General features: G+C 36.4%; 3 protein-coding genes across 4 annotated transcripts; 1 reads left to right on the top strand and 2 right to left on the bottom strand.

Annotated features, from left to right (window-relative positions):
* Positions 1–366: 366 nt before the first annotated feature.
* Positions 367–11,797, bottom strand: dnajb1b (DnaJ heat shock protein family (Hsp40) member B1b). The gene is given in 6 exon segments (XM_058753598.1): positions 367–1,192; positions 1,284–1,312; positions 1,315–1,851; positions 5,881–6,622; positions 10,046–10,135; positions 11,163–11,797. Coding segments are annotated over 4 exon segments (1,020 nt in total). The 5' UTR covers positions 6,101–6,622; positions 10,046–10,135; positions 11,163–11,797; the 3' UTR covers positions 367–958.
* tecrb (trans-2,3-enoyl-CoA reductase b) lies at positions 10,057–23,660 on the top strand. 2 transcript variants are annotated; one of them, XM_058753475.1, is made up of 12 exons: positions 10,057–10,158; positions 12,546–12,596; positions 14,499–14,550; positions 15,007–15,051; positions 15,370–15,473; positions 19,044–19,159; positions 19,384–19,489; positions 20,165–20,237; positions 20,799–20,842; positions 20,934–20,991; positions 21,082–21,170; positions 22,168–23,660. In XM_058753475.1, exons 1-12 carry the CDS (start codon positions 10,144–10,146, stop codon positions 22,339–22,341), a joined length of 927 nt encoding a protein of 308 aa, XP_058609458.1. In that variant the 5' UTR covers positions 10,057–10,143; the 3' UTR covers positions 22,342–23,660. The 2 variants fall into 2 exon arrangements, with proteins under 2 accessions (XP_058609458.1, XP_058609375.1); XM_058753392.1 differs by lacking the exon at positions 10,057–10,158 and having other exon boundaries at positions 12,267–12,596.
* Positions 23,661–23,770: 110 nt separating this feature from the next.
* ndufb7 (NADH:ubiquinone oxidoreductase subunit B7) lies at positions 23,771–26,319 on the bottom strand. Its single transcript, XM_058753720.1, has 3 exons — positions 26,024–26,319; positions 24,584–24,752; positions 23,771–23,999 (listed from the first exon to the last, which is right to left on the bottom strand). Exons 1-3 carry the CDS (start codon positions 26,133–26,135, stop codon positions 23,918–23,920), a joined length of 363 nt encoding a protein of 120 aa, XP_058609703.1. The 5' UTR covers positions 26,136–26,319; the 3' UTR covers positions 23,771–23,917.
* Positions 26,320–26,615: the final 296 nt, after the last annotated feature.

Below are 26,615 nucleotides of genomic sequence, written 5' to 3'. Positions count from 1 at the left end.
AAATTACCAATACTTAATGTTTTGGTAAAGTGACTGCCATTATTGTTTTAGAGCCCTGCGTACTTGAAATAATTTCATAGCAAGTTAAAGAATGTAATGTTTTTTAAAAATATTTATTGAAACAGCGTAATTGTAAACGTAACAATTTTTCTTATTTTCTGTTAAGCAATCTATTTATACCCTTTATTAAAAAAGAAAATTGGTACCTTGACACAGTATGCAAAATATTTAAAAGAAAAATGTGCAGCGTTATAGAATAGAAGAAAAAATTCAGAGACAAAAGTCAGAACAATTCATAACAACAGTCAAGAAAACAGAAAAACAGTCCAATGTCACCTTGTATAAGGAATGAACCGACATCAATAATCCTTTTTACTTTACCTTTTTATAATAATAAAATCACATTTCTTCTGTAAATTTGCTGTCTAGGTGATTTCTTGCATGTGCTGATTCACATACTTAGATGAGGGACAATCCAAGCAGGGATCACTTTGGGCCACCACTACATTGTGAATGACTTTTCATGACATTACTAAACGACTCCATACAGGCTGCTTTCACAGAAAGCCTTTCCTGAGGTATCAAGTCAGAAAAGAAACCATACGTATCCCCACACGTCACAACATCCTCTACTGTCCATCTTTGGAACAAGTCAACATTGTAAACTTAGATCTGTGTAGTGCACAACAAAACACTGGCCCAGAGGCCACAGCCGGAGACTTTCTGCTGGACTAGACCCAAAGGAAACTTGTGTTCATGCACATGACATAAATAAACCAGTCCAGTCCAGCTATGTTTTGGTTCAGATAGTCTCTTAATAGCAGTATGTTACAGAATAACAGTTTTGTTTTGCAGCAGCAAATGGGCACCTTATTGGGCTGAGTTCAAATATTCATCTTTAATGCTATGAAACCAAAATCCCCAATGGCAGCGGCTCCAGCGTTGTAATATACGCAGCTCAAGAAGCTGGCAAAACACTTGCGATAGTGTCTTTGGCACTCTGACTCAACCTTTCAGGAAACATGACCTCATATTCGACAACCAAGTCCCCGCGGCGATCTGGGGATTTCGGAAGAGGAAGACCCTCCCCAGTGACATGCCGTTTCATCCCGGGACGAATAATTTCCTGAGTAGGTAACTTAATTTTGCGACCATCCAGTGTTGGGACGTTGACCGTACAACCACAAAGTGCCTGAGAAGGTAGGAAAACAAGAGATTAGAAAGATGCAGAGAGAGTACAAAAGTTTTTGTAAAGAAACTCTTAAAATTAGTCCCTGTCTTACCTCTCGGAGTGTAATTTTTGCGGAAAAATAATGTCTGATCCGTCTCTTTTGTACACGTGATGTGGTTTATCTTTCACTACAAACACAACGTCTGCGGGAATGTTTGTTGGCGTCTCATCACCTTCCCTGGGGAAAGTAATCTTGGTTCCTTCCTTCCAGCCTTTCTTCACCTCCAGTGTAAGAATCTTGTCTTCAGTGCGCGTTGTTCTTCCGTCGGGGTTCAGACGTTTGCGTGAGATTTTCATCTTCTTGGTGCAGCCAGTGAACACTTCATCTAGACTGACCCTCAGGTCGTGGGTCACCGGAGGGTCCTGTTTTTTCTCCAGTCTCTCGCCGTGACCGCGCGTGTTAAAAGAGCGGGGAAAACCACCCATCCCACCCATGCCAAAACTGGCAAACGGGTCATCTGTTTCCATATACTCATCCGTGCCACCGTTGCGTCCAAAAAACTGTTCAAAAGGGTTCCGTCCTCCAAAAAACTCTGCAAACATTGCATGAGGATCGCCTTGGAAAGTGTAGGTGAAATTACCCCCTCCACCTCCACCGCCGGGGATGCCTCCCTTCAGTCCTGTATATGGCGAACAAAGAGGTCACATATTACAGAATTGTATGGTGTTTTATAAAGATCACAGACAACTCAGAAATGCTGCACCAAGGGCCCAAAAGCTTTACTATCCATTAAAACAGTTCATTACATTGATTACCCAACTACTACTCCTCCCAGAAGAGCTGGGAATTTTAATTCCTCCCAGCTGGAATTCACCATAAGTTCCTTTCTATGGAAAATCTTGTCTTTAATAGTCATTATCGTTTGGAGTATACTTTGTATTGTAGGGAAGCGTGGGTCACAAACTAATGTGGGGTTAGTTGTAACACGTGGTTTAAATATTTCCACACATGCTACACTGTTAGACATTTCTGGAATTTCTACAGTTATTTACTGTCTATCGCCCAGTATAATACCGCAAATTCCCTTTACAGTTAATAACTGTAATACTCTTTGCATCATGGGAATTTTCTGTGACGTCAGACCCCAAATACAGAGACTTGCTGTATTTTTTAAAATTGCTGTATACAACATATTTGCCATAACAGACTTTGGCGCCATTTTATTTTCCTCATTTCTTACATTTGGATTGACACGATTTGCCCTGCACCGTGTCTATAATGCCACAACAGCTTGAGACTGACTACACTGGATGTGTTACATCTCTTGTAATAATTGGAAAATCCGTTTGTCCTTCATGTCAGAAACAGCGCGAGCACGTGTAGTACTACTATGTCAGAAATATTACTTTACTGTCCGCATCCACTGTAGATAGTATATATAATGGGTTCTATATTGTCTTTTATCGAGTCGCGCCGCGGAAGACACGGAAGCATTTCTACTACTTGTTTTTCGGAGAAGACATTTCTGCCACTAACAAAGTGGATGGTGGTGGCAATGTTTTGGAGCAGCACATGGGTTTTGCAGATGGCTGTGTATTCTTTGGCTGTTTGTCTTTTTCCCCCCATTATATTTCTGTTGCCTAAATATTCTTTGCGAGGATGAATCCAGAGGACACAACATAATGCACTGCAAAATGTCCTAAGACAGGAGAAATGGTGAAGTTGCACTGTTCCAGCATTGGAAGACTGTATTTTTAAGTGTTATACATGCAATGTTTTAAATAAAGCATTTGATATTTTGTAATTATTGTGTCTGTTTTAATTGAATGCCAGTAGTACCTATGTAGAGTAAAAATAAAATTAAATCTATATTCAAATGAATGAATTAAAAAAATCAAATTCATTAGTATACTACTGTACAGTAATTTACTGTAAAACAGTACAGTTTGCAACTAAATCAAATACAGTTTGCTACTGTAAATCTTAATTACTGTAAAAACCCTTTGAAATGTCTAACAGTGTAGCATAACAAAATTTAAGGTATTTACTTGTTGCCATATCAACACTAGTATTGTCACGGTATCAAAATTTCAGTATTCGGTACCGATACCAGTAAAAATCCACGGTTCTCTGTACCAATTTCGGTACCACGTGCTAATTAAAAAACATACTATTTTTAATAATAAAGTCAAACAAAAATAAAATGAAACACAATTTAAATAAGTATAAAGAATGGCATTGATTTTTGTACAAGTAATAAAAGTATGAAGAACAGTAAAGTTTCACCCAAATTTAATTTGTCTTTTAATTAATGAAATTTAAACATTTTATTGTTTTGGTAAATAAAGGGGATTTACTATTAAAATTAAAATATGGAAGAAATATTGTGTGATTATTTCTTTAAAAAAAAATTTTAACAGTAGTAATAGTATCACATACATTCTACTAAATAATAGTAATATATTTCTGGCACAATGTCTTTAAGATAAACTTTTATTTTGACGTTTTGCCGTGAATACTTTTAAATTTCTGTGTGTAGCTATATGATATGATGCTGGTTTTACTCAATGAAACGGTAAAATGCTTGTGAAGTGACTCTCAGAGCAGTTCTGTAGATGTTGTTTATGTATTTATGTCCTCATTGAGACGGCAGATGCTGAAATCACCGCAAGCGTCACGCGCGCTTCAGTGTGTGTAGTAAAAACAAACAAAAAAAAAAGCGTCTCTGCCATTCATTCATTCACACAGAGACTCGCAGAACATGCAGGATTCATATCTGAATCGACTTTTGCGGCTTAATATTTACAGATACTAGTCCATGTTGCGATTTGATTTAAGTGTAATGACCTATTTTTGATTAATTCATCCAAACTTTGACAAATTCTGTGACATTCCGTACTAAACTGTAAATTCTGTTTTTATAACTGGATTCCGAGATTCCGTCCACGTTTTCTGCATCGCGGAAATCATTGAGCCGTACGTGTCAAGAACCGGGTTGACCAGGTACTCGGTACCACCGGTACGTTTTCATTTTTTTAGTACCGACTTGGTACTGAAGTACCGGGTCTTTTGACAACACTAATCAACACTACGTAGAGAAGAGAAAAAAAATATATAGTGAAAAAAGTGCACCAAAATTAAAAAAATCTTTAAGATATTACTGAACATTTTTACCTTAGTAAAAGTAAATTTCTGTCTTAAGTGAAATTTTTCATCTCAGTTTTTAGTATTCTTTTAAAATAAGACAAATCTGCTAATATTTTAATCTCCAATCTGTTAGATCTACCAGTTTTTTAATACTTCGCTAACTAGCAGAAGACACTAACCGGTTTTAAATTCCAGTTGTGCTGATGGGGAACGTTGCAACACTGCATTACAATGAGCCCCGCTATTATTAAACTATGCTATTCTATGACCCTAGCGATGTAATTTACACTATTTTAATGAGAAACTATGAAAATCTTAAAAACAATATTGGAAAACTGTTAATTATTTTATTTACAAAATATCTGTCTTTGTGTGTGTGTGTGTGTGTGTATAAATATATATTTTTTTTTTTTTTTTTTTTTTTTCATTGGATCAGATAACATTTTAAGCTGTCATATGGTCATGTTACAACATGCCCCTAAGATGTACCCCACCTACGAGGTATGTTGTCACATATCACTTCCTCTTTTTGAGGATAAATAAAGAAAAACGTATCCACCTTTTTCTCCAACGCGGAAGTAAGCCTATGGGTGAGACTTCCGGTTCATTAGCCGCTATAGATAAATAACGAGGAGAACAACAACGTGCAGTAAAGGGTAAAACTGTTTGCACTACAAACCAGTGTGTTCATAATTAAGATAATACATTAAAATAATATGATAAGACACACCAATTTTCAATATCAAGCAGCAAAACGAACTGTTTTGTACAACTAAAAATAGCTGGATGCTGATGAGACCGGAAGCTAGACCCACAGAATTTACAAATGGCCGCGCCCATTTTTACGACAAGAAAAAGGTGGATACAATGCAATTATGAAACATAGTATTTGTACTAGACAGGTGTGAAATTACTGTGAAGAAATAATTATACCATTATACTCTGAATCCCATGTGGATTTACACAAGCTGAGATAGTAAAAATGTGTTAGGTTGGGAAAAAAAAAATCAAACAAAACAAAAAAAAAAAAAAACGACAAGTAGGGTTGCGTCAAAATGTCTGGAATGGGACACAACCCTAGAGCGCACTGGCACTAAACACGCACAGAACTGCTGACAGCACACAAATGCTCCGCCTCTTTCTATCATGTGACGATCAGAATCTTCCAGCAAGCGCGCGGCGTTCCAGAGAGCCCTGCTGAGGTAGCCAATCAGAATGCAGCATATCGGGTCTATTTAACATAACAACCTTATGAACATTACAGTAGTTTCACCAGACTGTTTATCTCAATCGAGAATATTATCTACATACTGCATTAAATATCCCGCACTTTATGCAGAATAGCACACAGATTAAACAACTGATCCAGTCAGTGAGCTCATAATCTTTAGTCGGATAATCTCTGAATAAACATGGACACGATAGTTGAAGATGTTAACAACATGATTTAACACGAATTGCTAAAAGTGTGTCTTGATTTCTCCCCATATCTCTATCTGTGTCATCAGGCATAGCAACAGTTTAGAGTTTAGAAGCACAAGGGTCGCATCATTTTACTCACCTTCTTCACCAAATCTGTCATAAATGTCTTTCTTCTTCGGGTCGCTCAAAACGTCGTAAGCCTCCGCGATCTCCTTGAACTTTTCCTCGGCGCCGGGCGACTTGTTTTTGTCCGGATGGTACTTGAGCGCTTGTTTGCGATAAGCTTTCTTGATCTCATCGTCGGATGCGCCTTTCTGTATCCCCAGCACACTGTAATAATCCTTCCCCATCTTCACCATCGAGCACTTACTTTGAAGGCGATGTTCTCCAGAAGTCAAACAGCCGGGTTCAGAGAAGTCCTGCTCGCGTTGAGGCGGTTATCAGTTGGGTTCAGTTCAAAACAGCCTCAAACAAATCTCTGCAGACAGGTCTTGGGGTGATTTCGTCGGAGACCTGTTGTCCCGTCCACCTGTGGTATTTTATGCCCCTGCATCGCTGCTGAACCGCCCTTATATGAAACCGCGAGGAAAGTTCGAGAAATTTCTCAAAGTCTCTGGTTGTTTCCACACCCGAACCACGTGGATGTGCTGCTGCTCCACCCATAGATCTGTGTTGGGCAGGACACCGATGAAAGATAAACTACATCGTTTCCTACAAGAAACTGTGTCAGCTGAACACACAACATAAACATACGTGCGTGACGTCTTAACGGACGCTTCTCATTTACATAAGCCTTGTTTACAGCCCCTCCAGAAATATTGGTTCACCTTTTTTATGAATGTTACCATTCAAAGACGTTTTGGGGAGACTTATCCTTGTATCTACAAGACAAAAAAAAAAAAAAAAAAAAGGTTATAGTTGTGATCTGACCTCAAAAGATGTTTTACAAAAAGTGTATCTGTTGACTTTATGTTGAATCTTATGATTTTATTTGGCAAATTTCATATTCATAAAAGTAGAAGGAATAATTCTAAACCTTGTGGTTTCTATGGTTGATTTTCATTAAAAGTAAAAAAATGTAAAGATACAATTGTCACACTTTATATTAGGTGGCCTTAACTACTATGTACTTGCATCAAAAAATAAGTATAGTGTATTTATTGTGGTCATACTGTATTGCAAAACACTTTTGCTGTTATTGAGGTGGGATACGGGTAAGGTTAGGGACAGGTTTGGTGGTATGGGTAAGTTTAAGGGTGGGTTAAGGTGTAAGGGATGGGCCAACAGTGTAATTATAAATGTAATTACAGAAATTAATTACAGATGTAATTACATATAGGTATTTTTAAAAATATAAGTACAATGTAAAAACATGTATGTAATCAATAAGTGCATTGTACCAAATTATTAATTCAAATGTAAGTACACAGTAGTTAATGTCACCTAATATAAAGTGGGACCGATTGTATTTGCTAAAGTGTTAAAATGAATTGGAAAGTGAACTGGCTGTCTATGCATATAATATATGCTGTCTTTTGGAGTATTGGCATTTTGGTTGTTGTTTTTTCTCTCCGTATTGTTGTTAAATTGTTTTGCATATTATATCTGAAATGTAAATTGTCAACTCAAATTTATTTTTAGTTATTTTGATGTCTTTTTAGAATTGTATATGTTTCTGTCTTGTTGTAGTTTGTAATTAATATATATATATATATATATATATATATATATATATATATATATATATATATATATATATACACACATATACAGTGGTGTGAAAAAGTGTTGGCCCCCTTCCTGACTTTTTACTTTTTGCATATTTGTCACACTTAAAAGATCATCAAACTAATTTTAATATTACACAAAGATAATGCAAGTAAATACAAAATGCATTTTTAAATGATGATTTCATTTATTAAGGGGAAAAAGCTGTCCAAACCTACCTGGCCCTACGTGAAAAATTAATTGCCCCCTCCTATTAAATCATGAAAGAACTGTGATTAACCACATTATTTTAGAAAGCTGAGTTAAATTTCACTAGCCAAACCCAGGCCTGATTACTGCCAGACCTGTTGAATCAAGAAATCACTTGAATAGAACCTGTCTGACAAAGTAGAGCATGCTTAAAGAGCAACACATCATTCCGCGATCTTAAGAAACTCATAAACAGATGAGAAACAAAATAGTTTACATGTATCAGTCTGGAAAGGGTTATAAAGCCATTTCTAAGGCTTTGGGACTCCAGCAAACCATGGTCAGAGCCATTATCCACAAATGGAGAAAACTTGGAACAGTGGTGAACCTTCCCAGGAGTGGCCGACCTACCAAAATCACCCCAAGAGCGCAATGACGACTCATCCAGGAGGTCATAAAAGAACCCAGAACAACATCTAGAGAACTGCAGGCCTCACTTGCCTCAGTTAAGGTCAGTGTTCATGATTCAACAATAAGAAAGAGACTGGGCAAAAACAGCATCCATGGGAGAGTTCCAAGGAAAAAGCCATTGCTGACCAAAAAGAACACAAAGGCTCTTCTCACATTTGCCAAAAAATATTTTGATTATCCCCAAGACTTTTGGACAAATATTCTGTGGACTGATGCGACAAAAGTAGTGTGTGTCCCGTTACATCTGGCGTAAAACCAGCACAGCATTTCATAAAAAGAACATCATACCAACAGTCAAACATGGTGGTGGTAGTGTGATGGTCTGAGGCTGCTTTGCAGCTTCAGAACCTGGATGACTTGCCATAATTGATGGAACCATGAATTCTGCACTCTATCAGAAAATCCTGAAGGAGAATGTCCGGCCATCAGTTCGTGACCTCAAGCTCAAGCGCACTTGGGTTATGAAGCAGGACAATGATTCCAAACACAGCAGCAAGTCCACCTCTGAATGTCTCATGAAAAACAAAATTAAGGTTATGGAGTGGCCAAATCAAAGTCTGGACTTAAATCCAATTGAAATGCTGTGGCATGACCTTAAACAGTCCATTCATGCTCGAAAACCCTCCAATGTGGCTGAATTAAAACAATTCTGCAAAGAAGAGTGGTCCAAAATTCCTCCACAGCGATGTGAAAGACTCATTGCCAGTTATTGCAAACGCTTGATTGCAGTTGTTGCTGCAAAGGGTGGCCCAACCAGTTATTAGGTTTAGGGGGCAAGCACTTTTTCACACAGGGCCATGTGGGTTTGGATTTTGTTATCCCTTCATAATAAAAAACTTAATTAAAAACTGCATGTTGTGTTTACTTGTGTTATCTTTGATTAATATTTAAATTAGTTTGATGATCTGAAACATTAAAGTGTGACAAACATGCAAAAAAATCAGGAAGGGGGCCAACACTTTTTCACACCACTGTACATATGTATATATATATATATATATATATATATATATATATATATATATATATATATACTTATTTAATACTTATTTATATATTTACAGCTGAGTGGCCTACTCTATCCAGAGAAAGATGCTTGATTCTTTTAGTGCGTACTTTTTTGTCCATGAAATTAATTAATTTATTTACTTATGGGCCCGGTTTCACAGACAGGGCTTAGACTAAGCCAGGATTAGGTCATAGTTTAATTAGGACATTTAAGTAGTTTTTATAAATGTGCCTAAGAAAAAAGAGAAACATTACTGGTGTGCATCTAAAAATAAATCAAAGGCACTGATATATTTTAAGTTAAGTTTCTTTCAGTTGAAACAGCTCAGACTTACATTTTAGTCTAGGACTAGGCTTAAGCCTCGTTTGTGAAACCGGGGCATAATTACTTACTACATAATTACTATAGATTTAATTTTCTTATTTATCTTACATTTTTGTTTTTTCCTCAAATGTATGATGTCAAGTTAATTTGTTGAATAATAATTGTTTAATAACTTAACAACTTAATTACAAGTTACTGAGTTATAAAAATACATTTATTAGAATGCCTCTATTTTGTCTTGCCCCTCATCATTGTCTTCTCCCTGTAATAAATGCTGAAAAATCAGGCCTTCTTCTAATGAATAATAATAATAAAAAAAAAAATGATTTCAAACACATTTTCAATTTGCTTGGTATTTATACACAAATACAACTGTTTATAACAAAGAATCGTTGTCCTCACATTGCTGCTCTCATCATTTCCACACAAAAGCCGCATGTTTTCGCCTCGTATCTCCACTACGCGGCGCTCATGATGTTTATTTAACGCATCTCGCGTCTCCGATTGGTTAGTAACACAAAAAAGGCGTCTCTGATGCGTTTCGCCCAATGAGAGGAAGGAGCGCAGGTCTGTGTCTACTCACCAGTCTCTGCCATTGGATGCGCGGCATCTTCCGTTCCTTTTGATTGGACTTCGCGCTTGTCTCTCACTTGGCTGGGATAAACCATTCAAACTGCAGAAATGAAGCATTACGAGGTAAGGCATTGTTACTGGTTTTCAGATTTCATCAAATCGTATATGCGTTTAGGGACGCTTTTCCTGATGCTCTTCAGATCGAGAAATGATCTGATGACTGAACTGCACGCGTTATTATGACACGACTGAGGCTGCAGATTAGAGAAACACGCTAGATAGTGTGACAGCACTTCGGCCTAACCGGACCGAATCGCTCGGGGTGTAAAATAATGAATCAGACAAGAAAAGCGATCTGTTAGATGACCGATCATGCATACTGGACCTGGAGCAGGGAAGGATTGCAGCCTCGACCCAGAGAGTCATTGCGCATCTCAGCAGACTCTCAGACAACCCCCACATTACAACACAATGAGAATATCGCTTGCAACATAATTCGTCCAGGGAGCAAGTATAAAATAGCAAAGGCCTTTCACAAATGAGCTTTATTTTGAATGGGAACCTCGTGTGCACTTGACTGATTCAACTTCCCCTTGTATTAATTATTTGTGTGTCCGTAAGCACAATTAAGTTATGCTTTCTGACCAAAGTAAAAGTATTTGCTGTGATATGGTGGTAAGTATCGTCTAAATCAATGTTCATGTGTGACTTCGATCGTAGAGAATTAAGTCACAGCTCTGCTCTCCATTAACCCGGAAGTAGTGGATGTTTCTGTGTTAATTTACTATTAGTGCGCATCAAATCTGGCCAGTGAATAAGAGTAGTTTTTAATGACATTTTGCGTGCTGATACTTGCTGACTTGCTTGCTGAACATGTGGAACAGGTTCGGTCAAAGTCGCAAAGTCGCTGTTGATAAAATTGTCATGAGCCATGTTTATGATCTCCACAAGAGGGCACCGAGAGGTTTCTCTCAGGGACGTAAACCGTATAATTCAGAGCAGTTAAGTAACTAATAAATTAAGAAATAAACTAAGAAAGACACACAACCGACTCAAGTACACATATAATAACAAAAATATATACATTTATGCTAGTTATGTCCATGTAAGGCGCGAAAGGCACTCACGCGCTTCTTCAGACAAATTGAGGAGTTGATTGATTGGGGATCTTGTCGTCTCTGGGCGGTATTTCTCTTCAAAGTAAACTTTAAATGATGTTGGTTGTATTCCACGCTGTTTTTTCAGTTGGAGTTTCTCTCATTGGCAGTGGGTATTTCCTCCAGTGTCATCTGCTCATGCCTTTCTAAGTTATTAATAATCTCTGTCTCTCCCTCCCCCCTTTAAACGCGCTGCCCAGAACTGCGCGCGCTACCGACAAACATAGATCATAGATAAAACATAGATAAAAGTAATTTATCACGATTTACAATTGTACAATAGAGTTGTCATTTCAAATAATAATAATGGACGATTTGGTTAATTGTCATGAAAATAAAGAAAATGTGTTTAAGCAATTTATTGATTTTAAGTATTTCTTCTTATTCTTTCTTATTTTTAACAATTTTCAAAAATCATGTTTTTTCATTGTGCATTCAAGTTAATCTCAATCAAACTGCAGTTGGGATATTTTGATTAGGTAAAAAATAACTAAAAAATACAGCTAACTAGCAATAAAACACAATAAAAACATGATAACACACACAAAAAAAACATGCTTTTTGAAAATGTTAAAAGCTAAGTTATCTGCTTTTGCAAATAAACTTTAATTATATATATATATATATATATATATATATATGCATATATATATATGCATATATATATATTACACGTACGTATATGCGCCCAGGTAGTAATTATTTTTTTATGACTATATAGCCGATTTAAAATGGTCTGTAAAGTCACTCTGTATGTGATGTAGTTGGGTTTGTGTAAATATTGGTTGTCTGTAGATGAGGAGACGGCTGGACTCTGTAACGTTTGTGTGTGTGTGTGCGCGCGTGTGCATCCATAAGGCAAGTTATAATTAGCACATATTGGGGAGGGGTCGCGTTTCCTCTGGAGGTTCAGAAGAAAAAGAGAATAAAGTTAATGTGAGTGAGAGAAAGAGATACAAGTATTGTTGATTTGTTTGCGTGTGCTTTTAGGGGGGTTGGGGGCCAAATGTGTCGATGAACAAAAGGGTGACAACACAGACATGGGAGGGTCGAGTTAAAGAAAGAAAGAGAGAGAGGGGTGGGGGCACAGATAGAGAGATTTATTTCCACAGCTGACAGGGAAGCTCCCGCCCCGCACTCGTTTTTGGAGGTGAGAGAGGGACTAAGAGAGGAAAGAAGTTAAAAACTCAGAGAAAGTGGACAAATAAAACAGACAATATGGATACCTTGGCTTTAGAGGCCACACAGCCCAAAAAGCCTCAGAACGGAGCCGTGGCACCAGTGCCCGGACCCCCCACCCCTGCCAAACGCAAACCCGCTAAAAAGACTAAGAAAGCTGTGGTCTTTTTCGAGGTGGAGATTCTGGACGCCAAGACGAAGGACAAGCTCTGCTTCCTGGACAAGGTAGGAAACATTTTTACCTTCATTTAAACTGTATGCATTACCCAACTCTAAATCATCTTAAACTATTTTACACCGCATTTTCTCATGAATAAATATACACATGCAACTTCATCTTAATTAAAAGTCATGGTATGTTTGTGCTGTGAAAATTTTATTTGTGATGCCGCAGCAGTGTTATTTTAGTATCATTAGTATACTGTAGTAATTTTTTGTTTAAATTAGCTTTTCTGTTTTTATTTCTAACTTACATTTTCAGTAATTTAGATGTGTGTTTGTCAGTTTTTTGTTTTTATCAATTAGTTTTATAGTACTTTGACTTAGAAAGGTGGTATTGGCATCCACGTGAAATAAAATATAGTAGTCAACATTTGAAGTGGATCAAAAAAGTTAAGTCGTCCTAAGAACGCATTTTGCTTTTAGGACAACTTTGAAAGGTCTTGCTCCACTTCAAATGTTGACTAGTGTACATTCTTATAAAATACAACGTCAGTTAATGTTTATTTTGAGAAACTGAAATGTTTTAATGGTTTTTAGCTTCAGTTTTATTTAACAGTGAGCTGCAGAGCAATTTAATTTTTAAATTGCAATTAAAAAGTGTGAATGGTTTGAGGTTAAAAACTGTTTCTATTGAGCCAATGTTAGTTATCAACTATCCATTTACAGATACTGCCTTGCAACCATTAGCTTCAGTCAATTTGCTCTTTAATTACTCTTGATCATTTTCAAACGAATGCACATGCTTTTATCACTGTAAAATCCTCATCCCTAGAGTGGTGCTATCTATAGAAACTCAGGGTTGTGGTGTACACTTGCACGCAGCGTCTTCCTGTAAGGAGGTGCCTGTAATGAAGCCTCTAGAATGTCAGGAGCCGCGCTGCGGGATTATCGAGGATTGCGCGCGTATGTCCTCGGATTAGCTGCCGCTTCCCCGGTGATGTCACTGTGTCGTTATGACATCACAGAGGAATGGAAGCGTCTGCTGATGACATCATGCGCAGAAGGAAATGTTCCTGCAGAGTCGCTCCAGACAGCTGAAGATTTAAAGGTGTTTGGAGGGAAAGGAATTATCGGCTCAGCAGATGCTTTAAAGGGTTACTCTGCCCCAAAATGAAAATTTTGTCATTAATCACTTACCCATATGTCGTTCCAAACGCGTAAAAGCTTTGTTCCTCTTCGGAACACAATTTAAGATATTTTGGATGAAAACCGGGAGGAGTCCCATTGACTGCCAAGTAAATAACACTGTCAAGGTCCAGAAAAGTATTAAAAAAACCCATCAGAATAGTCCATCTGCCATCAGTGGATCAACCGTAACGTTATGAAGCGACGAGAATACTTTTTGTACGCAAAGAAAATAAAAATAAAGACTTTATTCAACAATTCTTCTCCTCTGCATAAACGTAGCGCCATTATGGAGAGTATCCGCTGTCAGCCGCACCACACGGATACGCTTTCTACGTTCTTAAGCTTTGATTTGAATGAAATCGGTGTATCCGTGTGGTGCGGCTGACTGCGGATACTCTCCAAAATGACGCTACGTTGACACGCACTGGGCTTCCATCAGTTGTTTATGCGTTTGCTTGCTTTCACATAGTAGTTACTGAAAGAAACGCATAATCATCAGATAAAGCAGTTTCTTGGAGATTTTATAAGGCTGCAGATTTCTAATATCTCCCGGCTGTTTCGGGGGGGACCTCTAGGTCTTTTGGGAGATCTGGTCAGTTGGCTGTGTTTGTGTTGGTGGGTTTGTTTGTTTGGTGTTTTGTGTCTCTCAGAACAGCTGCTGTACTGAAGCCACATCGCCTGGGGATCGTAGCTAAATTTACCCCTCATTTCACACACACACACACACACTCTAAACCAGTGTTTGTGTGTTTGTTTGTTTGTTTGTTTGTTTGGCAGGTTGAGCCCAATGCCACTATTGGGGAAATCAAGTCTATGTTCCACAAGAGTCGTGAGTATAAACGAGTCTCTGATCTTCACTCAGCTAAAGAAGCGGTGTTATTTGATATGTTTAAGGTTTTTTTAAGAGACTAATTTATCAAACTGATGTATTATTAATTTAGCAAGGGAAAGTCACTGGGTAAATGTGCTTGTCTTGAAAATAGAGTTTGTAATGGTACAAAAATAGATCAACCCTGAGATGTGCACTACTGTTCAAAAGGTCACCCGCCCATTTCAAATACATGCTATTTTTTTTTTTTTAGTAGTGACGCTAAAAATAGTCATTTCACAGTATTAGTTTTTTTATTTTTTTTTTATTGTATTTTTGATAAAATAAATGCAGCCTTGGTGAGCTTAAGACATCTTTCAAAAATGCAAAAAATATCTTACCTTACCAAAACATTTGAACAAAAGTGTATATTTAAAATGTGTGCATGTGTATTTACAGTACTGTAATTTGTTTCAGACCCTCAGTGGTATCCGGCCCGGCAATCCATTCGTTTGGATCCCAGTACGTATTAAAACTTGTTTAATATGAGTCCATTATCTGGACACTATCTTTTGGCAGCATAATAAGAGATTCAAGCTGTCAAGTTCCTGCTGTTTCCTTAAGATTATATAAGTTGTTTGTGCTGTAGGTCTCTGTTTTCTAAGATTAGCAGCAAAATCAAAACATTATGGTCCTTGTGGTCAAGTTATTTTAAATCTAATGTAAGGGGTAAAATGTGTTGGAGACATTTCTGTTAGATTTCTGTGGTACACCATTGTACAGTAGATTACGGTTTCTGTCAGATGGCATGTGCTGATGCATTATGGGTTTGTTTTGCAGAGGGGAAATCTTTGAAGGACGAGGACGTGCTGCAGCACCTGCCTGTGGGAACCACAGCAACCTTCTACTTCAGAGACCTGGGGGCCCAAATCAGCTGGGTCACGGTGAGAGACCACACACACACACACACACACACACACACACACACACACACAGCTAATTACCTCATACACATATTTTCCACTAATGACAAGCTACAGAACAGAAGTCAGTCATTTCCAATGGAGAGCAGTATGGAATCTGTATGTAATTCCTACAGTTTGAGCATAAGTTGCATTGAAATACTTTTGTAGCTAGACCATATGCTACCGGATATGATGTATTCTAATCAAAACTATGAGCATGAGATGAGTTACCAGTACTTTTCCACTTTAACATCATGTAAACACTATTTCTGTAACATAATGGTTATGTATAGTCTAATTATGGCAGACATAATTATTACATTAATTAGCCCTACTATGATTTTGTTTTAGACATACTGGGGGTCATTTGTTTTGTATGTATATACAATTTGTTTATAGACCGATTTGAACATTCCATGCGAAATGCGACATGTTGAAGGTAATGGAAAAGCGGCAGCTGACACATTTTATTATTACATTCAGAAATGACGTTAAACACCGATAAATAAAACTAAATGTTTACCAACATTACAAACACTATGAACTTGTAGAATCAGATCTTCTCACCACACAACAAATCCTTTAAATGTTACACAGTATGTAGAACAGAATGGAATAATTTGAATATAAATCAAAGGTAACACTTTAGAATAGGGAACACTTATTCACTATTAACTACAACTTTTCCCTCAATAAATTCCTAATTTGCTGCTTATTAATAGTTAGTAAGGTAGTTAAGTTTAGATGTTGGGTAGGATTAGGGATGTAGAATAAGGTCTTGTAGAATACTTATTTTGGTTAAAAATGATCCGAAATCAATATTTGAGCAAGTACATGACCAGCCAGTGTTCAATTATATCGCCTCACTTTAGCCCGATTCACAACAGTAAGCTTATAATAATGTTTTCTAATTTGAGTGGTCGGGTAGGTTTTCGCGGGAAATTTGTCATTGCATCACGTCTGTAAACATAAAGAAGTTGTCCCGGCTACTAGGCTATCGCATGTGAGGATCCTGCAGGTGGCGAGTCGTTTATAGCCTTTTCTCACAGCAGCTAGAATAATTAAATGTATCATTTTGATGGCGGATTGTAATCCAGAAAGGATTATGTGTTTATGAAACGCAGGTGAATGAAATGAAATTATATTCCAGTTTTAAATGTGCTTCTGATTACAGATAGCCTGGGATTACACAAGATATGTATTTTAAAGAAAACCAGTTCGAAGGGAGAAGAATTTCTTAATATGAAATTCGAATGGCATGACAATTAGATTAAACTGTAAAGAAATTGAAATCTAAACGTTAATACACGCTATACTCATAGTCACGCAATGCTGATGTTAACATTAATCATTTGAGAATAACTTATGCAATAATAATACTTTGCACGGTTAGATGTGATATGAGCTAACCGATCTTTAGGTTAAATCACCATTGGTAGCGTGATTTATTGTAATGCTTTTTTCCTCAGCTGGTCAAAACAAACGTGGCAGACTTTTGTTACTTACTTGTTCAGATGACAATATCCGGTGAAAATTTTTATCTGGGTCATATATTCCAAGACATAGGCTAGAATCTGTGATTACGAAGTACAGTAAACATCCATACCGATACGGTGAGAGACAGCCACACATTCACCTCAAAACATTAGATTCATCCGTGCTGGAGCCGTGCCTATGGTGCCCGCGAGGTGACATGGTTGGTTCACTTAGTTTTGTCGTGGCCACAACATCATAACTCGTGGGAATGTGATATTATGTCGTGGCCACGAGATCATTTTGTCGAGGTAACGACATCCTTATGTCGTGGCCACGACTTCTTATGTTGAGGGAACAACATATTTTTATTGTGGCCACGAGTTCAATGCGTAAACAAACCTGCGTGACCATAGCAACCCGGGATTATCAGAGATGAATTCATTAATATTTTATTTAGAATCAAGAAATTATTATATTAATTATTATAGAAATTACATTATTAAATTATTACCATGGCTACCGGACTGTATTACGTGCCATAGTCAGCATTCACATGAAGTTTATCATGAAATGTTACATAAAGTGCATACAATAAAATAGGCCCACAAGAAAACATTTTTATCCATCCCAGTCTTGTAAATCCATTAACTGATCATCTTTTTCCCGTAATATTTGTATATTATGATTATTATTATTATTATTAATATTATTAGCCTATTATTATTGGTTATTTTGAAATTAGTTTATATTCGTTTTTTCCCTTCATTTCGATCTCTTTACTTAATGTTCTGAATTGTAAATAACAGCCTACTGTAAATGCTCAACATGCCAATGAAGCTTTGCATTACAGTAAAAATTCCAGTCAGCATAATCAGTTTAAATTTAACATATGGTCTATTACTTAGCTGAAATAAAATAAAATATAGCCTAATTACAAATACTATATAGTGTTCCGTTGAGGACTTAATCATTCACGTAATTTCATTTGTAAATGAAAACACAACGCGCTCTTTTATCATCACACACAGGCATAAATACAATCATAAAGTCAAAACTTTATTGGCATAATTGTCAAGCGTTCACAGTGTTTGCAAAATATATGGTAGGCTAGCAAATATTGCATAGTTACACAAAACGTTAACTAGGTAAAGTGATACACAAATTTAAAGGGGAAATATAAGCATATATAACAAACATAAAAATATAACCCTATAAGTTAATGTTATAATAATAATAATAATATCCTATACAAATATTAAATTAAATGTTTAATGTTAATAAAAATGTTTTATGATAATATCTGATAATCCCGGGTTGCTATGGTCAGGCAGGTTTGTTTACGCATTGAACTCGTAGCCACGAGAAATGGATGTCGTTCCTCAACATAGCATCTCGATGCCACGACAAGGATGTTGTTACCTCGACAAAATGATCTCGTGGCCACGACATAATATCATATTCCCATGAGTTATGATGTCGTGGCCACGACAAAACTAAGTGAACCAACCATGTCACCTCGCGGGCACCGTAGTGCCAGACTACAATCCCACGCAAGCGAGCTAATTCCGCAAGCAGCTTGCAATTCCAGGTTTTCAAACATAGATGGCGACAAAGATGCAAAACGTACAGACTGCAGCTTTAATTACTACTAATAAATGGCTAATATTCTAGTAATATGCATGCTAATAAGCAACTAGTTAAGAGACCGTAAAATAAAGTGTTACCAAATCAAACATAAATTTCAGTAATCATTATAAACAACGTTGATCATAATAAGTGCTGTATTGATGTTTTGATTTTTCCTGGCCGCTTTGATAAACTTCAGCGAGAGCTTTGTGTCTAATGTCAGTCTGACTCAATTATGTGTATTATATGTGCTTAATGTTTATCTGGCTGTGTGTTAATCTGTCCCTCTTAACCGGTCCGTTTAGTGTCTGTCACATTATCTCTGTGAGAGCATGAGATATTTATAACCTGGAAACATGAACGTGCTTCCTACAGCAGAGGAACTGAGCATGTAAGAGTTCATGAGTGCATTGTAACGCTTCTGTACTGTCGCTATCACTCTCTCAGGTGTTTCTGACGGAGTACGCCGGCCCGCTGCTCATCTACCTGATGTTTTACTTCCGAGTCCCGTTCATTTATGCACCTAAATATGACTTTACCACCAGCAAACACTGGGTCGTGCAGTAAGTACAGAAGCAATATAAAATGCTTTTTATTTAACATTTTAGCATATACAGTTTAAAGCTGTGTCATGACAATAAAGAAACATCTTTGATCTCTTTAATGCTAATCATAAAAAAATGTAGCATCCTATGTAAAGACAGTTTGTTTAGTGTCTCTTTTGCACAGTAAAATGATTGACAACTTCAGAGGGCTGATGGGTAATTGAGTGTTTTTGTTGTTATAGTTTGGCATGTATGTGTCACTCCTTCCACTACGTGAAGAGACTCCTGGAAACACTGTTCGTGCATCGGTTCTCGCACGGGACTATGCCTCTCCGCAACATTTTCAAGGTGAGAGAAACGGCTTCTTGTAATGGATGTAAATACATCTGCACTGTAGATGCATGCAAATTGAGACATATTGCTGGATTGCTGAGACATAAAGTGTCATCTTTCTTTAGATGTTTTATACACTGACAATGCATAAAACGTCTGACGATGCATTTATATTTGACAAAGAGGAAATTACTAATGACCAACGAAATTGTGCTTTATGCAAAACACGTGCTTTTATTCTTAAAATTGCTTTGAATTTGTTCCAGACAATAACAGGCCACACATCCTAAACTGGACCTGTGCTAAGCATAACAATAATAAGAATAGATGGATGTTTCTAAGAAACCGTCGCAGTAGAAAGTGCTGGCGCTGGAAATAAGTCTTACTGAAACTGGCAATTATTCATGAGCACAAACGAGTGAAATCACAGCTTGAGCATGTCGAGTCATGACTTTTAATATAGTCATAAAATATGTTTTTGAATATAAGTCTAGAAATGCCGCATTTCACATTCAGCCACCCAGACGCTTCTCAGATGTAATTTATGCAGTTTGTTATTTATACAGTGTTTGGTCCAGTGTCTGTTACATATATTTCAGCTCAGTCTTTCTGTGCAGCCTATGTCAGAGTAATATATTTTTTTAGATATTATTGGACCTTTGCAGTAATATTTCATTGTGTGTTTTGCAGAACTGCACGTACTACTGGGGATTTGCAGCTTGGATGGCTTATTACATCAACCACCCGCTCTACACGCCACCCAGTGAGTCCACACGCATTCACACACTTTCAGCTTTGCATCACAGGAATAAATTACACTTCAAAATATATTCAAACTAGTGCTGTCAAACGAATAATCGCGATTAATCGCATCCAAAATAAAAGTTTTTGTTTACATAATATATGTGTGTGCTGAGTATATTTATTATGTATATATAATTACACGCACACACAGTATATATTTTGAAAATATTTACGTGTGTGTGTGTGTATATATGTATGTATGTGTGTATTTATATTCTTATTTAATATATAAAGATAACATTTTTCTTAAATTTATACATGCATGTGTTTGTATTTATATATACATAATAAATATACACAGCAGCATGCACACACGTTATGTTAACAAAAACTTTTATTTTGGATGCGATTAATCGTTTGACAGCACCAATTCAAATACAAAAACATCCTTTCACATAATAATAATAATATTGCACAATATTCTTTCTTTTACTGTAATTTTGATCAAATAAAGTGAATGAACGTCTTTCAGAAACATTATAAAGTGTGTGTTCATCTCCCACTCGTGTTTGTGTTGCAGTCTATGGAGAACAGCAGATCAGACTGGCCCTCATCGTGTTCCTGGTGAGATTTGTTTTTATACAGGATGTTGAATATTGATAAAACAGATCAGAGCTTAAGACTAGCAGGTCTAACGATCTCTTTATGGTCACAGTTCTGTCAGATCGGAAACTTCTCCATCCACATTGCACTGAGAAATCTTCGACCACCAGGTAAGAAATCTGTAACTTACACTTAATCTGTTTATTAACTCATTATTTGATTAGACTGCCAAAAGTCATGCTTTTTTTTTCTTTCTACAGGATCCAAGACCAGAAAGATCCCATATCCAACTAAAAACCCCTTTACTTGGATCTTCCTGCTGGTCTCCTGCCCCAACTACACGTATGAGGTCAGATGCCCACACTCGTCCCGGATGCTGTTTGATTGACAACTGATAATTTTTTTTTCCTCTTGGGTGCTGATTTAGCTTCAGTTTTTCTTTTGTATTCTGAAGAAGATCCTAAATCATTATGCTGAGATGCTCTTATTCTTTAAATTTATTATAACCCTTAGTACAAATTAAATGTAATCTCACAAGTCAAAGTTTGGTTCATAGACAAACTCAAAAAGGTGATGCTCAGAATCAGTCAATTATTTATCAGTAAGACAAACCTTTAAAGAAATTCATATTACTCACCTCAAAATCAAAAGAAAAATTGCACTAATGCAATTATACCATTTTTTATTTTTATGCATTGTGAAACTTATTATATATAAATAAATAAATAATAATTATTGTCAGGATGACAAACCTTTTCCCAAAACTGGTAGCACTGTACAATAACCGTCCTTAGTTAAAGCATTAACTAACAAAAGATCATAAATACTGTAACTTAATTAATGCTAATGTTAGTTAATAAAAATACAGCTGTTCATTGTTAGTTCAAGTTAGCTCAGGTTCATTAAACAATATTAACATATACAGGTTTTGATTTTAAAAATATATTGGTACATGTTGCCATGTATAAGGTGTGTATTTGTACATACCTTATATACGTGTATATATTTCTTAATTTACAAAAAATAAAAAATACATTACTGCAATACAGGGGGAAAAGAACAAAAAATAAATAAAATATATATATGCATGCATATATTAAACTAATGAGGATTGAACAAGAAATGTGCTTAATTATTCTGAAAATAACATGAAAATGCAAAAAAAAAGTCCCAAAATATGCCAAATTTGTGTTAAGGAAATGTTTTATTTTGATTTTTGGGGTGAAATATGACCTGGATCTTTCACCCATTTAAATTTGTTTGGCTGTGATGTGTGTGTTGTGGCTGAAGTATTTTTCATCACATGAACTGAATTTGCTCTGGTGTGTGTGTGTGTGTAAACGCAGCTGGGCTCGTGGCTGGGCTTCACTCTGATGACCCAGTGTCTGCCCGTGGCTTTCTTCACGCTGGTGGGCTTCATTCAGATGACCGTGTGGGCGAAAGGAAAACACCGCAGCTACTTGAAGGAGTTCCGCGACTATCCCACGCTCCGCTCCCCCATCCTGCCCTTCATCCTGTAGTACAGAGTCACGTAGTATTCCCCTCGTCTTTTTAACCTTTTCCTCTTCTCTCGCCCTCCCCTTATCATCTCTTTTATACTGTGTCCATGCCCCGCCTCCGTTTCACATGCATCTTTCCTGCATTTGCTCATCTCCTGGAACGGACTGACTCTGAATAATAAAGTCAGCTCAGATACAAAACCCCCAGAAGTTTCGTTCTAATGGCTCCATATCGCCCTCTGTGGGTTGATGATGTCTATCATCTGGGGAAATCTCATGAAAACGGTCAAGAGCATGTCTGGATCATAATCCAGTCATTCAAAAGAAAGAAATGAGAACTTTTGCACAAAGAAAATTGAGCACATTTTAGGACCATGAAGATTTTTTGACGTTATTTTCATGATTAAACTCCCTCAATTTTCATTGGCTGCTGTGATGTGAAAAAACAAAAACAAATAGTATACAACGTGAACATGTTGCTTGTTGTTCTGGATTGATGATTGTAATAAAATCATTGTGTCTGGACAATGCAATTTTTTTTTTTTTTTTTTTTGGCATTACATTAATGAAAATTTTAAGGGAAATTGAAATGTCAATACCAATCCTTTAATAGTCATCTACTTGTAGCAAAATAATTTCCCCCAGACATGGATGTTTCTTCATTAGATTCCCCCATCTTGTCACGTAACATCTTGAAGAGGTAGTTCCCCTAAAAATGAAAATCAATTTTTCGTCATTTACTCACCCTCAAGTTGTTACAAACAAAAGAATATTGGCAACCAAATAGTTACTGGTAGCCATTGACTTCCATTGAATGTTTTTCCATAAAAGTCAATGGCTACCAGCAACTGTTACCAACATTCTTCTAAATATCTTCTATGTTCAACAGAAGAAAGAAACTCAAGGAATTTTAGAAAAACTTGAGGGTGGGTAAATTTTAATTTTTGGATGAACTATCCCTTTAACAAGCTTTGAGGGGAACTGGTCCTACATATATTACAGTATTTCCTCCTCTGTATCTTGTTTGTGCTCAGCTGCTGGGAATTATTCTGTATTTTGAGTGCACTACATATACTGAGATCTCTGATATGCACTGACAAAGCGATGGCTGTGACTTCAGTAAAGATGTTTTGTTCTGCTTGTCACTCAATAACCAAAACACTAACAAGAGGACCTGAAGGAACCGGTCGAAGACCAGCGACTGTATTCAGCACTGCAGAGACAAGTGTCCTGTGTGCGATTCTTACATGTGAAGCTAAAGGCAACTTGGCGCAGACTGCAGATGTTAGATCTGTTTTGTTAACCTAACAATTTATATAAAATAAAAAACACTGTCATTGGCTTGTGCTTTGTCCATTTAGATTCATAATACATGCTGTGGAATTTGAGAAAAGTGTGTTGCATTTTATTATATTCTGCTAGATTGGTTTTGCAACATAAGTCTGTTCAGTTTCTGGATAAAAGTCTGCATCCCTGCTGTGTGTTTTAAGAAAATGCTCCATTTGTGTTTTGAGAGCTCACAAGATAATCTTTATTATTGAGAGAGCTATTTATATACACATAAACTGATGGAGAAATGAAGACGAGGGAGAGATATTTATGCTGCATTTGCCTCGATCCTCTTTTTCCTCAAGTTCAGTCTTCTCTCTCTCTCGAACTCTTTCATCCTCATCACATAACTGCAAAGAAGAGGAGAAACTCAATAAGACAAAATTAGTTTTGGTGAATTTTTAAAAATATGTTTGAGCAAGCAAAGAAATAGTTTGTTTTTGGCATAACTGGTAATCACCACTGAATGAAATGTGATGATGATTTGGTTGTGGGCCTATTGACAATTACACTTTCAAAACAGGACTTTAGTAATAAAATAAATCATTTAAAATTGATGTTTTAATTAATTTAAAATCTTTTAACTTTTAAGATTTGTATTATTAAAATTGATACATTATTAAGCTTTGGAATGATAGAAAATGTTAGAAAGAATAATATTTATTCAGGAAAATGAAAAAAAACAAAACACTTTGCTCATCTAAATAATTAATCTAACAGGAATTATAATTTCGTTCAAGCCAAATTTAATGGAATTACTATTGGAAGCAAATATGAATTTTCAAGCCTGAGGATGCAACATCAAACTGCTGATATGAAACCCGTTAAAAACAAACCATCTTAGAGAAAGCAGTGACACTGCCTACATCTGCAGTAGTGCAATTAATTGAGTGGATTTGTCTGAAAGTGTGCTGGCTTAAGCAGTATTTCTTACTCCTGATGTTCACAGTTGTCCCAGTCGTGTCTCTCGTGTTTGCAGGCTAGGAAGTTGGGGAAATTGTCTCTCTTGCACTTGAGGAGTTTGAGTAGGTAGTGTGCACAGTAATCGCGCTGCTCCACCGGCAGCATGGCCAGATTCATCTGATCCTGCGTTGCCACCATTTCTAATAACACAACACAATGAACGTGAGTTTCACTAAAAAAAACAACTACAACGATACATCATGTTCATCCTTATAGCATTATTACATTACAGAGTGAACAAGATAGGACAGGTCTAATACACTTATGTAATGTCTATTTGTCAGTCATGCATAAATGAAACGGGTAATATTTATGTAATAGTAGTACTAATAATGCGTTTTAAATACACACCAACCGTGACTATATATATATATTTCTTCAATAAATCTCGTTTCAATCTTATATTTTACGTTCAACAGCTAACCATATTTTAACTTGTACTCTGCACAATGACAATAAAGCTTAATCTAATCTAATCTTTTGACTGAATACATTGAATTGTTTTCACAATAAACTGATTTATGGTGATTCTAAGCAATTGGAATAAATGTATTTTGAACACACAATTACTTAAAATGTACTTTTTTTTAGTTTGTTTCTGATTGATTTTATTTAAGGGTTTTTCATTATTATTATTATTTTCATTTAGAAATATTACCCTTTTCTTGGCTGTTGCATATATTTATGACTGACACATACTTGGGTAAAGTTGGTTTTATATTCACACAGTCACACATTTCTGCGTTCAATAACTTTAAAATGATATGTGCAATAAAGTTATTTTTTGCAAATTCTAAACAGCGACATCATTGTAACCTACTACATTGTTTTTCATAATTGATCAAAATGGCCAAGTATTGTTTTAATGTCATACTTACTTGCGAATGTCCACTGAATGTCCAATGTAGTGTGATTAACAAAGTAATTGAACGCAATAGTCCGAATGTGCGAATATAAAACCAACTTTACCCAAGTCAGGTCTGACACATAGACATCAATTTACTAGTTAATGTTAAAACTGCAATCCAAATAGAAGGAAATTTGATATATATATATATATATATAATATTTATGCAATTTAAATACATCTTAAATGTATATATTTTTTTTTTTATCAAAAAAGTTAAACTAGTACAAACATGGTGTCTGTGTTTATACAACTGGCCCCTGCTAATTTAGTCTACTCTACATGACCGAGTTATAATGAGACGCCAACCTTACAAGAATACAGGTAATAACTTCCATCTAAACAGACACTAAGCTAAACAGACATGTTTTTGTTGAAGCCTCTTGTTTGGATCTGAAGTTCAAAGTCAATCTGAGGAGCTGACGACTCGCAGGTCATGTTTAGAGACCAAATCACGTCTGAAAGTGCCGGATAAAGTTTGAAATGAGCTGCTGAGCGTGTCACCTCTCTCTTTGCGCTCAGTGAAGCCCAGATGAGGGTCGTATTCAGACGGCTTCCTCGGGTCTGGTGTCGTGTCCCTTTCCGTGATGTAACTCCGCACGAGATGTGACCCCATACTGAACTATATCACCACTGACCGCAAAAACTGTTTAACCTCCAACCACTGACAATAATAATTTAGCTTATAATGGAGAAATCAAAGCAATTCTGCACACTGCCATTCGGTCACCTCCAGAAACCCTCTGATGTTTCCGGTCTGCGCCGGAAGTAAACACGCGCAACGAATAACACGCTCCTGAACATCCTGGACACTGATTACTCTGTTCCGCCTCGAGTCATTTTCAGACAGCCTTTAAAGCTTATTTAGAATCTATAAAGTCTTTAAAAAATCGTAAAGCCCAAATAACTGTGTCTCTGCTAAATTAATTTAAAATATGCTTGTGATGCCCTTTTATTTATTTATTTTTTCTCTAATTTTATTTTATTTGTTTTTTATGATTTTGTTTATTTTTAATTATTTTATTTATTTATATTTATTTATTTTATTAAAATGGTCTCCGTTTGTATTTACAAAATGTGTAAATATGAGAAATAT

The sequence above is a fragment of the Onychostoma macrolepis genome, chromosome 01 (assembly GCF_012432095.1).
Source record: "Onychostoma macrolepis isolate SWU-2019 chromosome 01, ASM1243209v1, whole genome shotgun sequence".
NCBI lineage: Eukaryota > Metazoa > Chordata > Actinopteri > Cypriniformes > Cyprinidae > Onychostoma > Onychostoma macrolepis.
This window is presented reverse-complemented; position numbering and strand designations above follow the sequence as displayed.

Coding starts and splice junctions, on each gene's coding strand:
- ndufb7 (XM_058753720.1), bottom strand. CDS start 26,135: ATGGGGTCACATCTCGTGCGGAGTTACATCACGGAAAGGGACACGACA. Junction 24,753..26,023: donor CACTGAGCGCAAAGAGAGAG/GTGACACGCTCA, acceptor TTGTGTTATTAG/AAATGGTGGCAACGCAGGAT. Junction 24,000..24,583: donor GACAACTGTGAACATCAGGA/GTAAGAAATACT, acceptor TCTTCTTTGCAG/TTATGTGATGAGGATGAAAG.
- tecrb (XM_058753392.1), top strand. CDS start 12,411: ATGGATACCTTGGCTTTAGAGGCCACACAGCCCAAAAAGCCTCAGAAC. Junction 19,490..20,164: donor CTCTCCGCAACATTTTCAAG/GTGAGAGAAACG, acceptor TGTGTTTTGCAG/AACTGCACGTACTACTGGGG. Junction 20,843..20,933: donor TGGCCCTCATCGTGTTCCTG/GTGAGATTTGTT, acceptor TTATGGTCACAG/TTCTGTCAGATCGGAAACTT.